Source organism: Desmodus rotundus, chromosome 3, assembly GCF_022682495.2.
Source record: "Desmodus rotundus isolate HL8 chromosome 3, HLdesRot8A.1, whole genome shotgun sequence".
In the NCBI taxonomy this organism is placed as follows: Eukaryota; Metazoa; Chordata; class Mammalia; order Chiroptera; family Phyllostomidae; genus Desmodus; species Desmodus rotundus.
In genome coordinates this window covers 198,557,053-198,572,298 of record NC_071389.1, presented here as the reverse complement: position 1 = coordinate 198,572,298, position 15,246 = coordinate 198,557,053, and the positions used below count along the sequence as shown (strand labels likewise).

Below are 15,246 nucleotides of genomic sequence, written 5' to 3'. Positions count from 1 at the left end.
CTTGGTTTGCAGGCCGGCGCCCAATTCACTGCAGAGTCCGCAGCCAATATTCCCTGCCTCCCACGGCTCTCCCTGGTCCCCGAACCAGCTCACCTGCTGCGGAATTAAGTCCCTTTGACCCCAGGTGTTGTGGGTCCAGTTCTGCCACTTCCTGGCTTTCACTCCCCCGCGCTCCGCTCGGTTTTCTCTACTGTCATATGAGGTCAAGATAAGGCTTCCATCAAGACTACCAGGGATGCGACCAAGAGTTGGTCCCATTGCCCCGCAGCCCAGTCACCCGGAAACATGGGGCCAGTTGCCGACCCAGGGCGGGCACGTGGGGGCGGCACCGGGGCACCCACGGCGCTCTGGCACTTTTCTGGGGCATACCTGGGGCTCACCTGGCGGAGAGGGAGGGGTCGGTCGCAGCCCGGGGACCTCATTGGCTGGGGCAACAGAGGACGCAGCCGAGAGACCAGACCGGGCACAGGGGCGGGGCCCGGGCTCTCCAGCCCAAGCTTCCCATCTGGGCCGCGCCTCATTCAACCCGAGAGCCTTCCACCTCCTGCGCCCCATCCCGGCAGCGCCCGCCACTGGCCCCGGCTCCCAGCCCAGTTCCGACCCTGCCCCGGCCCCAGCCCCACGGCACGGCATGAGCTGCTTTGAGGAGGAGGGAAGCTGGAGCCTGTCCTTCAGCGGCGCGGGCTTTCTGGGCCTCTACCACGTGGGCGTGATCCACTGCCTGCGGGAGCGCGCCCCGCGCCTCCTCCGGGGCGCCCGCCGCTTCTACGGCTCCTCGTCGGGGGCCCTTGCCGCCCTCTGCCTCGTCATGGACATGTCAACCGGTGCGTCCGGGGACAGCCCCAGCAGAAGCCGATTCCGACGTGGGTGGGGTAGGGGGCGGTGGCTGCGGAGGGAGGGTTGTTCAAGGTCCCGAGCTTGGCGCCCGGCCCACGGTCTTTACACCCAGTACCCTCCTCTTTAAGCCTTATGAGAACCCTGCGAACTCGCGATTGCGGTTACCCCATTCCACAGAAGCGGGATCCGAGGCTCAGGGCCAGGAAGACTGTTCCCAAGGCCCCTTGGGGCAAGACGCAGGGCTGGGCACAGACCTGAGCGGGAGAGAGGAGGACCCTCCACTCCCAGGGCAGCCAGCCGGGAGGAAAGTCAGGTCTGCCCATTGCAGCAGTTTCCCTGGTGGCTTAGGTCCCTGTCCCCTTGCTTGCAGAATTATGCTGCTCCCACCTCCTGTGCCTGGCCAAGCAGGTAGAGCAGCTGAGCCTGGGCATCTTCCACCCTGCCTTTGCGCCCATTGAGCACATCAAGCAGCAGCTGCAACGCATTCTGCCTGACAACATTCACATCCTGGCCTCCCAGCAGCTGGGCATCTCAATGACCCACTGGCCTGATGGCCACAACCTCATTGTCACGGACTTTGCCAGCCGTGATGAGGTCATCCAGGTGAGCAGGTGGTGGGCCCAGGGCCTGGGGGCAGTTGGGTGGGCTTCACCTCCTGCCAGAGTGACTTCTGGGCACTTCCCAAAGGCAGACGCAGCTGTAGGGTGGGGTGGGGGTGGGGGTGGTGAACTGGCAGCCCCTGTTTGTTTACAAATGTGGGAGTTGAGGCGCAGAGAGGAGCGGCCAGCTGGACCTGGAGATCTTCCAGCTCCCAGTGGGGGCCCCTCGGCTGCACACAGAAGGTACATGTCTGGGGAGGGGGAAAGGTCAGGCTTTTTTAGTCAGAGCCCTCCAAGGGGCTGCTCTTTCCAGAGGGGTGCCTGCCAGCCCCTAACCCGCCCTGGTCCTACATTTTTAAAGATTTTATTTATTTATCTTAAGAGAGAGGCTCCAGGGACGCTCCGACCATCCGACCAGTCGAACTTGGTGCCTCTGTTTGTCCTTGGGGGAAGACATCCCCGCAGCAGCCCCAAGTCACCAAGGGTCCTGTCAGCAGGAAGGGGGGCCGATGTCGAGATGGGCCTGCATTCAAATCCTTTCTCTGCTCTGAGGATGTGGCTGGGACCTGATGCCTCCGGGGCCTCAGTTCCCTCCCCTGGACGCAGGACAAATAACAGCCTCCTCGTGGGCTGTCCTGGGGTTAGACCTGGCGCTTGGAGCAGGTTCTGAGCATGAGGATGTGAACAGCTGTGTCCACTGACTCTTGTCTTCCCAGGCCTTGGTCTGTTCCCTGTACTTTCCTTTCTACTGCGGGGTGATCCCCCCCAAGTTCAGAGGGGAGGTAAGTGGCCGAGGCCCTGCCCTGTGCTTTGGGCAGCCCAAGGCACCCGCAGTGAGAGGGGTGTGGGTGGAGGGTACCTGCATTACTTGAGCACCTACTGTGTGCCCGCCTTCCCCCTGCTCCTGGGGTGCTCAGAGCATCCTGGGCTAGAACGGACCCCGTGAGTCAGGGGCAGCCACAGGGTCACCAGCTGCAGCCCGCTCTTGGTGGGTGGCTCCGTGGCAGTGTGGGAGTGGGGCAGGCATCCTGAGGGCAGCGTCCACCACCATCACAGCGCTACATGGATGGGGCCCTGAGCAACAACTTGCCCTTCGCGGAGAGCCCCTGCGTCATCACCGTGTCGCCCTTCACTGGGACTGTGGACATCTGCCCCGAGAGCACCTCTGCCAGCATGTTTGAGCTGAACGCCTTTAATGCCAGCTTCCAGGTCTCCACCATGAACTTTTTCCTGGGCATCACCAGCCTCTTGACCCCCTACCCTGAGGTAGGTCTGGCGGTGTCCAGTCTGGAAGGTATGAGAGCCTCGGCCATGATCCAGGGCCCCGTGAGGCAGACTCCGAACCCTCCCCATAGCCTCAGGGCAGTGAGGACCCAGGTCCTGTGCCTTACCGCCAAGCTCCCGAGCCCGCTGCCTGGAGCCCAAGCTGTGCCCTCAGCACCCTTCCCCTCCCCAAGCGCACTTTGACTTACCAGTGATGGCAGCGCCCTCAGGCCAGCAGGGGTGGAGCCGGTCCTCTGCTGGCGCTCTTCCTGGTCAGGGTCTAAGAGAAGGCACCACCATTGTCTCCACGTCTCAGGGAAGAGCTCCACAGCTCAGAGAGGTTAAGTGACTTGTTCAAACTCACACAGCCTTGACACTGCCAAGCCAGGGCTCAAGCCCTCAGCTAGCCTGGGCCCGTACTGCTGGCTGCTGCCCTGGACGGTGGGCTGGAGGCCACCTGTGCGGAGGTGAGGCACAGGCTCAGAAAAAGGGGGGCAAGCAGACCAGAATTGTCTGTTTTTTGGCCCCTTAGTATTTCTGGAAAATAGGTGATTTGGTAACAAACAGTTTGTCATCCTAACAGGCTGCTCCAGCCCCACCACGCCCTGGCCCTCCCCTACCGCTCATCCCTCAGGTTGTACAGAGCTTTATAGTGTATGAGACGGCCCGGTTCCTTTCCCCGGGTCCGCCAGAGGAGGGGCGGACCCCGTCTCAGCCCCGTCTCACAGCCCCGGAAACCGAGGCGCTCAGAAAGGTGGCTTGGCTTCCCTGAGGCCACACAGCAAGGGAAGGCAGAGCTCCTTTCCCCACGTGGGGGGACTCTGACTGAGACAGGGGGCATTGGCCCTGGGGCCCCTCTGCCATCTCTGGCCACTTCTGGGACTGAAGACCAGGGCAAAGAGGGCCCTCATCCATCGACCTATACGAACCAGGCAACGGCCCAGGCGTCCTGGGCCAGAGGAGGGAACTAAGGCAGGGGGTGGGGGCTGGAGCAGGAGTCCCCAGCCAGGGAGTCGCAGAGGAGGCTACAGATCTGTCCCAGCTGCCGTCCAATGCCCCCCTCCCCACTGCTGGGCCCCCCAGGGTCCTTGAGCCTCTCTGAGAGGTCTCTTGGGAAGTATAGGCTGGAATCACTTCCAGTTGAAGACAGGTGTCTGGCCTGTGACCACCAGCTTGAGGATCGGTCCAGGCCTTCCTCAGCCCACCGTGCCCTGTGTGTTGGCAGGTAGTGGCCCACTACTGCAGGCAAGGCTACCTGGACGCTCTGAGGTTCCTGGAGAGACGCGGTAGGTGACAGCCGCCACAGTAGCTGGGGTCACGCCCCACACAAGCGCCAGGTGCATCCTGCCTTCTGGGCATACGAAGTCATGGGCCTCAGCTCACTCATTCTCTTCCTCAGCATCTGCTCTGTGCTTGGCCTGAGTTGGGTGCTGGGGGCCCAGGGAGGACTCACACGTGTGTCCCACTCTCAAACTGCCCACTGCCTGGTTCAGGGGGACAGATCCAGAGAGTAACATCTCCCCTGAGAGATGGAGGAATGCTCAGGGCTGTGGGAGCCCAGAGGAGGCACCTGACCCATCCTGGGGGGGCGGGTGGAGTGGGCAGGGAGGGCTTCCTGGAGGTGGTGACACGTAAGCTGGATTTTGTCTAGTGAGGGAGACTATGAGAGGTTGAAGATGGAAAGGAAGAGGACAGTCTAGTCAGAGAAGACGAATGAGAATGAAGGAACAGAGGTCAGACCTTGAGGGAACATGACTTAGTATGGCTGCAGGTGTGAGTGTGTGTGTGTGTTCACGGGGCACTGGGTGGGCCAGAGAGGGCTCGGATGTCACCCCTTAGGGCAACGCTCTTCAGAGTGCTAGAGCTGGGGTTTGAACACAGGTGAATGGCCCCAACATTCATGTCCTTGACCCTTGCCCCCAACTGTGGCCCCAAACACACGGCAGCAAGAACACATTTGCTGAGCACTTGCCACGTGCCCAGTCCTGGGCTTCAGCTTTAGTGACTCACGTGATTCTGAGAAAACCAGGTAGAGCAGGTCTTCCTTTCCCTGGTTCACAGAGAGGGAAACCGAGGAAGGGAGCTGTTAGGTTACAGAGCTAACAGGTGGCAGAGCCGAGATTTGAACCCCAGACTAGGTCTTCAGGGTTCCGACTAACCTCCAGAGCGTGAACTGGAAAAATGCAAAGAAGAAATAGGAAAAGAGAAAATGAGGGTGCCCCGCAGACAGGGAGCAGCACGGGGTGGGGGGCTCAAGAAGGGTCATTCAGGATGAGCCCTGGGTCTGCCCAGTGGCAAGCGGGTGCCGGGAGCTGAGGGAGGCTGAGTGGTGCAGATAGTGTGGACAGCGTGGAAAGCCGGGGGTCATTGTCACCCGGAAGCTCCGGGTGTGCCGACCTGTCACATCCTCCTCTCGCCTGACCCAGGGCTCACCAAGGAGCCGGTGCTGTGCATGCTGGTATCTAAGGAGCCTCCAGCCCCAGCTGCGGGGACCCGGGACACTGGTCACAACAGAGGCCAGAAGGCAGGCCTGTCGATCAACTGGGCAGTGCCCAACATGCTGGCTAAGGACGTGCCCAACTTTGAGCAGCTCTCGCCGGAACTGGAGGCTGGTACTGCCCCTTCCTTCCTGCCCTTTCTCACCGAGCAGGTCCCTGCCCTCAGGGGGCTTGGGGCCGCGCCCTGCTCTGAAGGTGCTCCTTTTTCTGAGGACCCACTAACTGCCTGGCACGGTGCTGGGGGCCCTGACCTCTGTGTCAGTCACTTGTCACCATGACCGGGGCCTCGCCCCACTTCCATGATGAGGAAACTGAAGCCCCAAGAGGGGAAGGGACTCAGCAGGGCCTCCCAGGGGACTAGAACCCAAGTCTGTGCCTGAGAAAGCCAGGCGTTTGCCCACTGTCCAGGAAGAGGCAAGGGGCACCGAGGGACCTGGGAGGGGCACATGCAGTGGGCCTGGACTCTTTCGGTCCTCTCAGCGGTACTCTGAGGACAGTATGTGTCCCAGGCCTTGGGAACCACAACAGAGAGGCTAAGCGGCCCACATAGGGCAGGACCCAGAGCTCTGCTTGGAGCCACATAGCCAGGTCTGCGCGGTGACCTAAGGTCACGGTCGCAGTAACAGGAAAGCACAGGGTCCCACAGACATGCGGCAGGCACAGGACATGCACGTGTCCTGTGGGGACGGGGAGAGGAGAGAGGGCCCCAGGGCCCCGCCACCGTGATTGAGGGGCAGGTAGCAGAGATGAGCAAGCAGAGACCTGCTGGGAGGGTCAGGAAAGTGGCTTAGAGGATGGCCACGGCCCGCAGGGTTTCCTGGGGCGACCCCTCCTTTGCATTTTCCCCTGCTACTCTGCACTCTAGGCTAGTGATAGCTGCACCTGTCTGGGGGGAGAGAGGACGGTGGTGAGGCCGGAGCAGGGACCACGAGGTGGTTGAGGGGGTGGCAGTGCGGCTGCTTATTTCAGCACTGGAAACCACAGGGACTCAGATGTGTGCTGAGCCCTGGCAGCATCGCTGCCGCCACACGGGGGCGCGCGAGAGCCGCCTCTTTGATGGGGCAGCAGTATCCTCTGGCCTGGCCCGGCCCCTACAGGCATCCCTGAATCCTCACCTGCCAGCCCAGGGACACAGGTCCTGCCGTTACAGGGGAGGTGACCAAGGTCCTGGGAAAGGGAAGGGGCGTGTCCTAGTCAGCTGGGAGCTGTGTCACCGGAATGTTTCTGGAATGTTTCTGTGAGCGCTCCCAGCGTCTGTCTCTAGGAGCACCGGCCAGATGCAGAGTGGGCTTGGGGGAGTGTGCGTAGCTGCCCTGGTCTGGGGCGGGTTTTCAGGCTCTGGCTCTGCCCCCAGCCAGGATGCAGGTCCCTTCCATTCTGGGTGATGGAGGGAATGAAGGGCTCAGGAAATGGTCGTTCTGGTCCCAGCTGCCGCCACTGCCGAGGTTAATAATACCAATGTGTTCCTGTTACCGAGGGAGGTAGGGCGTGGGTACCCGCCTCATCCTGGGTGGCCACAGCACTTTCCTGGGGCTGGGAGAGGGGGGAAGAGCTGGAGGAGCCTGAGGAGACTTTGGGCCCATCCTGGCCTGCCACTGCTTGGCAGTGGCCTTTGGGCAGGTCGCTTCTCCACTCTGAACTTCTGTCTCCTCTTCCATGAAAGGGGCACATCCTGCCCAGCTCAGGGACAATACTGAGAGCACAAGGGCCTGGCCGCCCGCTGGCTCACACTAGGGGCTTGATCTGGGCCGTTTCTGTGGACTGCGAAACATCCTGGGGCAGGCCTAAGGGACAGGTGGGCACGCTCCGGCTTCTCTTGTAGCACTGAAGAACACGTGTATGAGGGACCCCAGGCCCTGGGCCCGCTTCCGCCGGTCGAGGCCTGGGAGGGTGTTGACATACCTGCTGCTGCCCTGCACGCTGCCCTTCGAGTACGCCTACTTCCAGAGCAGAAGGTGAGCCCGGCCAGGGGGTGGGGGGAGGCCGGAACCCACGGCGGGAAGAGCAGCTGGCACACCGTGCTGCCTGGTGTTGGCCGAATGACGCAGATGGGGTCTTGGGGGACTGGGGTGGGGGGCAGTGTAGCAGCTGTGATAAGTGGGGTCTCTGCGCTGGTCTCTAGGACCTTTGGCCCATTGCTCCACTGAGCAGAGCCTCAGAGACCATCTGTTCGTTTTGAAAATACCCCTAGGGGCTGGACTGGCTCAGACTCGCTGTTTGGCCTGGGCAGGGTCTCTTGACCTCTCTGGGCCTCAGACTCCTTTTGTATAAAACAAGGCTCTTCCATGGCAGGCTGGCTGTGGTTCAGCCCTCACTGACCATTCTAACTCCGCCGACTAACGGATCCCTCCGCGTTGCCGTTCATCTGTTCGAGCGCTAGTTATTGAGGGCTCTCCAGAGGCCAGGCCCTGGCTGGAGACTGGGGAGGCAGCACTGAGCCAGACCCAGAGCCTGGCCCTGTGGAGTCCTATGGCGCACAAGTCATCACACACCCACACGTGTAATCACGGGTCTGCCCCGGCTGTGAACTGTGATGGCTCCCACTAGAGGCTATCTAGGCAGGGAAGGCTGCCCGGAGGAGGTAACTTTTGAGCTATACCTTGAAGGATGAATAAGAGTCCACTAAGCAAAGAGGGAGGGGAAAAGCATTTCAGATGGGTGGAGCAGCACGTGCAAACATCCTGGGGCAGAAGGGAGGAAGGCCCATTTAGGAGCAGAAAGGGAGGCAGTGTGCCTGGAGCATCCAGGCAGAGCGCTGTCTGAGACAGCGCTGGGGAGGTGGGCGGGGCCGGACACGCAGGGCCCTGTGGCCTTCTGAGGAGAGGAGTGCGGTCTCCATCCCAACAGTGGCGGGGAGGCAACCAAGGGTGGCCATGGTGTCACGGGAGATCTAACCTTTTAAAAACTCTGTCTTCCCTGGAGGAGGGCCTGTGACAGTGGCCACAAGTCTCCACCCCCCTCCATGTGGAGCTGATGGCGGGTTCGGCCCTGCTGTTTAAGCTGCTGGTGCTCCGGAGCTGGGGGAGAGCTTTGGGCTGACTGGCCCTGCTCACGCTGAGCTGTCACACTGAAATCACAGGCCAAAATCAACAAGGATAAAGGCACATTCTAGCCTTTTTGGTTAAAAAGAAATCCCCGCATAAGCGCCAACGGGGAGGCCTGCCCAGCCCGCGGGGGTCCATGCTGGGTGTGTTCTGTAGCCGACGTGGAGGTGCAGTGATAGAGGCAGAAGATCCAGAACAAGGGGGGTGACCGTCCAGCTTGTGTTTTGCTGCCACAGTACACTGTGGACCATCTGCCCAGTTTGAGGCCCTGGTTTAGAAGCTGCTCTAAGGGCAATGTGGTGGCTGGGGAGGGGCAAAGCCCTGCAGCGTCCCGTGTGTGCGAGAAGGTGCCCAGCCAAGTGCTCTCAGCCACGGGTGGATGGCTGGCCCTCTGCTGCCGCTCAGGGCTCAGGTGGGGGCATTGATGGGTGACAGAGGGGGCTGCGGTGGGCTGCGTGCTTCAGGACCATCATGGGCTGCTGGGAGGAGAGTGGATGCAGGGGTCTGGGGTGGTGAGCTAGTCTGCGGGGACGAGACAGGAAGGGACCAAGAGAGGGAGGAGGTCAGGAACTGCAGGCAAGGTGACTGTCCTAACTTGGCAGGTGAGAAAGCTAAGGGCCAGAGAGGCTCCCTGCCGGCCCAGGTCACACAGCGGCTAAGCAGTGGGGCTGGGTGGCAGCCCGAGCCAGCCTGGCCCCAAAGCCCTGCCCTTTCTTCCCCTGGGCTTTCCACTGGTGCCCCACAGAGTCCACCCTAAGGGCCTGGCTACTCCCACCAGTTCAGAGATGCCCTGGGTCCAAGGTCCAAGCTGCCCTGTGGTGGAACCGATACCCTTGGACGTTCTTTAATCCCCATCCCCAAAGCTGGTGCCATCCCTCCAGGTTGGTGGTGTGGCTGCCCGACGTGCTGGCTGGCTTGCGATGGATGCAGGGCGTGCTGAGGAGCTCGGCCCTCGGGGTCTGCTCCAGGACAAAGGCCCAGCTCCTGGGGCTCGTCAGGTGAGGCGGGCAGACAGGCTGGGGTGGAGTGGGAAAGGTGGTTCTGGGTGGGGAGGCACCCACTGTTTCCCTGGACCCAGGCAGGCAGTCTGCATCTTCCGTGCTGGGCCTGGACGTGGGTGCCGACCCGCCCCATTGGTTGCTCTGCAGGGCCCTCAGGGCAGCCACCGTACCCCTGCTCGAGCTTGCAGAGGACAGCCTATGTCCCTGCTCCGCCCATTCCCTGCTCCCCAACCCCCCTGCCCTGTCAGGCCTGCATCTTTCCAGATGCCCCCACAGGCCCTGGGTGGGGTCTCTCCCCAGCCTGCGTCCCCTGCTGGCTGGAGCCCCCGAAGTCCTCCCACACCCACTCCCAGCCATTTGTTTACCAAGGACTCCTGCGCAGCCCTCCCTGGGGCCTTCCTGTCACCCCAGCTCAGCCAGAATAGAGCCTCCACCAGCCCTCCCTCCTTGCAGGACTTGGGAGAAGCGTGGCCTGGGGCTCACTGTGTTCCCAGCTGCCCCCATGGCCCCACCCTGCCCTTAGCCCAGCCCCCCTGTGCCGACAGGTTGCCCTCACTGGCTTCTGCTTCCTCTGCAGCCTGCCAGCCACCTGCCTCCAGCCTGAGGCAGCCCCTCCCATGGACCCAGACAAGGAGCTGGGACCTGCCCTGCGCTTCAGGCCTGAGGGACACCTGGCTGGGCCCAAGCAGTGACTGTGTGCCCATGTCTGCCCCCTGGAGGGAGGCCTGGCTCTGATGCCTCCAGGAGCCTAGACCCTGGCCCAGGCTGGGCACTGGAATTGTTGGCCAAGTGGAGGCCCAAGGGCAGCCTCCTCCTCTCCCTGTCAGACTCTCATCCCAGCCCCTGTGGGTAGGGCGCCCTCTGGAGCCAGAGGAGGCCCCATCAGCCCCTCTGGATGCCCTGCTCCTTGGAGCCAGTTCCCTGGGGGCTGGGGACTTCTTTCTGGGGAGAGGTACCACCTGATGGGCACATCCGGGGTCACCGTGTGCCCAGGTCACCCCGGCCCTGTCCCATCAGAGGGAGGCAGGAAGCAGGAGCTGACATGCATCCTGGCTCTGGAGCTTCCTTCCGGGGGCCGCCAGGGCCATTCTGCAGGGGAGGGGTCCGGTACTATGGCAGAGCCGAGCACAGGGGTTTGCAGGACCTGGGCCAGAGGCTCCCCTTGGAGGCCGGGGCACCAGTGGGCGTCAGGGGGTGCCGTGCCTCCCTCAGATCCTGTACTAACTTCTGCTGTCCGGCACCAGCCCTTGGGGGTGACCCGCATGGTCTGCTCCTCCTGCAGCCTTGATCTCTGACTTCCTCCTGGGTCCACCCAGCCAAGCCGAGAGCCCGAGGAGATGGGAGGGGACCGGAGGGGAGGCGAAAGGGACTTAAATCTTTTCAGAATCCCAGCTGGAGGTGCTTCTGCCGGGGTGTCCACTGGCTGCCACTACAGCCCCTTATTCCACAGGACGGTCCACAGTGCCTCTGCCCCTCCCCTGGCCTCTCCTGGGGGTTACAGCTCTTCCTATCCTCAGAGCAGAGCCCGCACCATAACCCTGGCCAGGTGTTGAGACAGCTCAGCTGACAAAGCAGACAGCCCAGGAACTGATCTTGGTCAGAGTTCCCTGACTTGTCACCTCTCTGTCCCCCTGACACAGAGCCCTGAGGTGTCACAGAACGGAGAGTGATCCTGGGCTCTGAGTTCTGGTACGCCTGGGTTTGAGTCCCATTTCTGCAACTCAGCATCGGTGGAACTGGGGGAGATCCCCTCCCCTCAGTCCCTACCCCCACCCCACCCCACCCCCGCCCCATGCCGGACAGCCACCATAACACATACACCATGGAATACCAGTCTGAGAAAATCAAACACCCCTTGCAGACTCCCACACCTGCTAGGGACTGCTGCTCAGGAAGGGAGGGGGCAGGGAGAGCGCCTTGGTTACACTTCTGCTCTGTGTCCGGCACCAGACTAGGAGGGTCCCCTTTGAGCCTCGCACCGTCCCTGGCTGGGGGGCAGTCTGCACCAAGCTCAGGGGAGCTGCGATTGGGCCCAGGGCCTGTGTGATGTCAGAGCCCTCTGCACCGTGGCCTCCACCCACCGGGGCTCACGTCATGGCTCCACCAGCCTCCTTTTCCTCCCCGTGTCCCCCCAAGGACCTCTCCGGGCTCTGCAGCCCTGGCATGGCTGTGACTCCCATTCTTGAACCCCACTCCTGGGCTGGCAGCAAGCCCCACAGCCTGGATTCCTGAGTGCCCATTGTCTGCTGGGTGCGCCCCGATGCCCACGGCAGATCCCTGCCCCAAGCTCACGTGCCTCTGTTGCTGTCTCTGTGGAGGTATTAGGGAATCTAACTGCCGCAGGTGCATGCTGCTTTCGAGTTTACAAAGCTCTCATCTCGCTGGATTGTCAGCAACCCTGGGAAGTAGGCATTTTCCTCTTCCATTTACAGATGAGGAAACTGAGGGGCAGAGAGATGATGTTCATTGGTAAGAGGTTGAGCTAGAACCTCCCAAGGTGGAACCCCAGGGAGTAGAAAGATCCCTAGACCGTCACAGCCTCACTGCACGTCTGCTCTGTACACTGGGCAAGCGCTTTCCTCCATCAATCCCTCGTCTCCTGGCTTTGAAGGCAGGGGGTGGACTAGCTGGCTCCTTAGGGGCCCCCAGCTGTGCTCTGAGCCCAGCACAAGAGCAGTGCCCCGTGGTCAGATGGAGGAGAGGGGATCCCGGGAGTGGCTAGCCACAGGAACGGGTTTCTGACTGGGTCTTTATGGAGGCCTAGAATTTGGGTTGGCAGAGAGTCACGCCAGGAGAGGGGATGGCAGGTGCCAACACAGTTGGGTGACCCATGGTAAGTTACACGGACAAGGAATCAGAGGCTCAGAGGGGCGAAGTGTCCTGTCCCAGGTGCCACAGCCTGTCGTTGACGGAGATCCCGTTCAAGCTCAGATCAGGCTGTCGTTCCATCCCGTCTGCACACTGGGACGCCAGCTGGAAATGATGGTGCCCAGGACTCGCCTGCAGAGGCTCTGATGTAGTTGATCTTGACCTGGACTTGTCTGAGCAGGAGTGTGGCTGGAGCCTGAAGTTCCTGGGAACTGGTGGCTCCTGAGGACACCCTGTAGGGGTGACTGTGCCCAAGCCAGCACCCTGTGCCTCAGACTTGCTTAATGTCATCTGTGACCAGCAGGCTGGTATGTGCTGATCAGTGGCTGTGGTCACGTGACATTGGTGGGGCCACCTGTGTCCGGCACTGAATCCTGGCTACCTTAGGCATCCCAGGTAGGTGCCTCAGCCCCTCCGAGCTTTGCATTCCACCCATAAATCTGTGCACACTAACCACGTGTTTGATGATGTTACGGTATAATTATTACTTTTTACTTGTGTTAACGTATTGGGGATATGTTTTTAAGAAGTCCTGTCTTTTAGAGATCATACTGAACTATTGACGAGTGAGATGACATGATGCAGGACATTTGCTTCAAAATAATTGGGGTGGGGGGAAGTGGGCGAGAGGATGAGACACGAGTTGCCGACACTTGACGTGGGGTGATGTGTACATAGAAGTTCATTATGCAATTCTCCCCAATTTTATATGTTTGATGTTTCTATAATAAATGAGTACTTACCCTGAAAACTTTGATACATACAAATAGAAAAATAGGCAGCAAGACAGCACAGAAAACAAGGCAGAAGCAGGGTCCCTGCAGTTGTGGCTTCTTGAAATCACAGATGAAGAGCAGCAGGATCTGGAAGCCGCACACGTTCAGCACCGTGGACAGCGCCTGGCCACGCTGGCTTTTCTGCCACCTCAGCTGTCTTAAGGGTTCTGGGGTGGGGCACAGAATTTCCGGATCCACCTTATTTCGGAAAAGTCTCTTGCAGGCACAAGGCTACCTGGCCTTTTACACACCTCCAGAGATGGAGTGTTCACTACCCACGGGGCAGACCTGGCCTTGGTGGAGCTGCTTGGGAACCCAGGCCCCAAGTGACGGTGCACAAGCTCCATCAGCCCACCAGACTTCACTTAAAAAGCACAAGTTCAAATGAGGTTGTTAAGAATTTCAAGGTGGTGACCACAGAGCATTGAAGCCCAAGTGCAGGGCCCTCCTGAGCACAGGGCGCCGTAGGACTTCCCTAGTGGCACGGCCACGCGGCAGGCCCTGCGCCTCTGTCTACACAGTATCTAACCCATCCCCGGGAGCAAGATGATATTCCCGACGCTCTGGAGGGTACTTTTGGGTTTACTCCCATTCGACCTCTCCACCTGACCCAAATTCAGCGCTTTTCTGGCCTCTGTCACCGTAGATTTTGCTTGTCCTTGAACCGTATGTGAATGGAGTCACACAACAGATCGCCCTTTGTTATTTGCCTTCTTTGGTCCATCGTTTTGATTGTGAAGTTCGCCTATGTTGTCGTGAATACCAGTAATTTTTCTTAAATCGCTGTAGCGCAGGCATTCCATTGTACGACTATGTCACGACTTATGCACCCTGCTGCTGGCGGGCACCTTCATTGTCTCTGGTTTTTGTCTGTCATGTACACATCATTCTTCGTTTGGTCTTTCAAGCTCGCTCCTCTGTCCTTTTGACCTATTCCTATCATTACAAAAAAATACTTTCTTACTTTTTGGCCCAACAAGACATTTTAGGCTCCTCTTGTACTTTCTTTGCCCAGACCTGAAATTGACCTTTTCTTCAAGAAACCCTGATTCCTTCTGGGGGGAAGTATTCAGCAACCGAGATCTGGGCAGTGGGTGTGCCTAGGATTCCTGGAATCCCCGTGCCTAAGGGCCTTGTCAGCGAAGATAAGAAATATTTCTAAAAAGAATAGACTCACATCCAAACTGCAGGTTCCAATCCAACGCCACAGGGTTCTCCCCTGCCTCCTTTCCCAGCGAGAACCCTCCTCTGAAGCATCGGCCGTTCACTCACACGCTCACCTCCTTCCGCCTTTGGCTAGCTGCCTCTGTGTGACGTCAAATCGTTCTTCATCACGTCCCGGGGGCCCGGAATGTCCTCCTTTGACATTGTAAAGACGTCCACAAGCCTCCCAAGTCGGGTAATTGCTGTCGTCCCCCTCTCTGTCTGTGGGTACACATGCACTCTCAGCCACTCGTGTGCCCGCTTGCCAGACTGCAGGTGTCTCAGTCTAGAACACGGAGGAGGGGCCCCGGCCAGGCACCAAGGTTGCGGGTTCCATCCCCAGTCAGAGCAAATGTGAGAACCAACCAATGAATGCATAAATAAGCAGAACAACAAACTGATGTTTCTGTCTCTCTCCCTCCCTCCTCTCTTCCTTCCCCACTCTCTCTGAAAGTCAATGAAAAGAAATAGAGCGAGAAGGAGACTGAGGGAGTAGGTCCCGCCCACCTGTGCTCTGGATTCTGGCCGGTGTAGTCCTCTCCCTCCATCCTCCCGGCCACACTACCTCGAGGTACCCACTGTCATTTCTTTTTCATCTTCTCTCAGCCGAGGACAAGGAGCCTCAGAAAACTAGACCGGGATTTCATGGTTTTAATCTTCGAGTTTCCCCAGACCCAGGCATGTACTAGGTGCTTAATGTGTATTTGTTCAGCGAGTTCTAAAACCTCATTAGAATTCTGTTGATCTCAAATTGTCTGCATGGGAAGTCCCTTATTAGATGCAGATTTGGGGCGCTATCTGGACAGAATGTCTTTTTAAGTTTGAGGTTGGTCCTGGAAAATGCAATTCACCCCTCCCCCCATCGCCTTCTGCCCCCTGGAAATGATGATGCATGTTTTTCAGAGCACATGTCAGGGCCTGAAGTTACCGTGGTTAGTCACAAACGTGAGCTCCGAGAGGGCCGGGTACCTGGACCAGTGCCTGGGACAGAGCCGATGCTCCTAAATATTTGCTGAGTGGAGGCATGAATCTCTAAGGTCACTTCCAGCAGGAGCAGTTCCTGAGTCTGTTGAGCGCCTGCGGAATGACGGAGCCAAAGGTCGACGAATGAGCGCGTGGTGGAGGGGATGCGGCTGCGGGCCGCGGGCTGGGAGGCG

General features: G+C 59.7%; 1 protein-coding gene across 1 annotated transcript; it reads left to right on the top strand.

Annotated features, from left to right (window-relative positions):
• Positions 1-631: 631 nt before the first annotated feature.
• On the top strand, positions 632-10,095 carry PNPLA5 (patatin like phospholipase domain containing 5). Its single transcript, XM_053919811.1, has 9 exons — positions 632-824; positions 1,208-1,440; positions 2,153-2,218; positions 2,493-2,702; positions 3,925-3,985; positions 5,126-5,311; positions 7,020-7,152; positions 9,123-9,234; positions 10,045-10,095. Exons 1-9 carry the CDS (start codon positions 632-634, stop codon positions 10,093-10,095), a joined length of 1,245 nt encoding a protein of 414 aa, XP_053775786.1.
• The last annotated feature ends 5,151 nt before the right edge of the window (positions 10,096-15,246 follow it).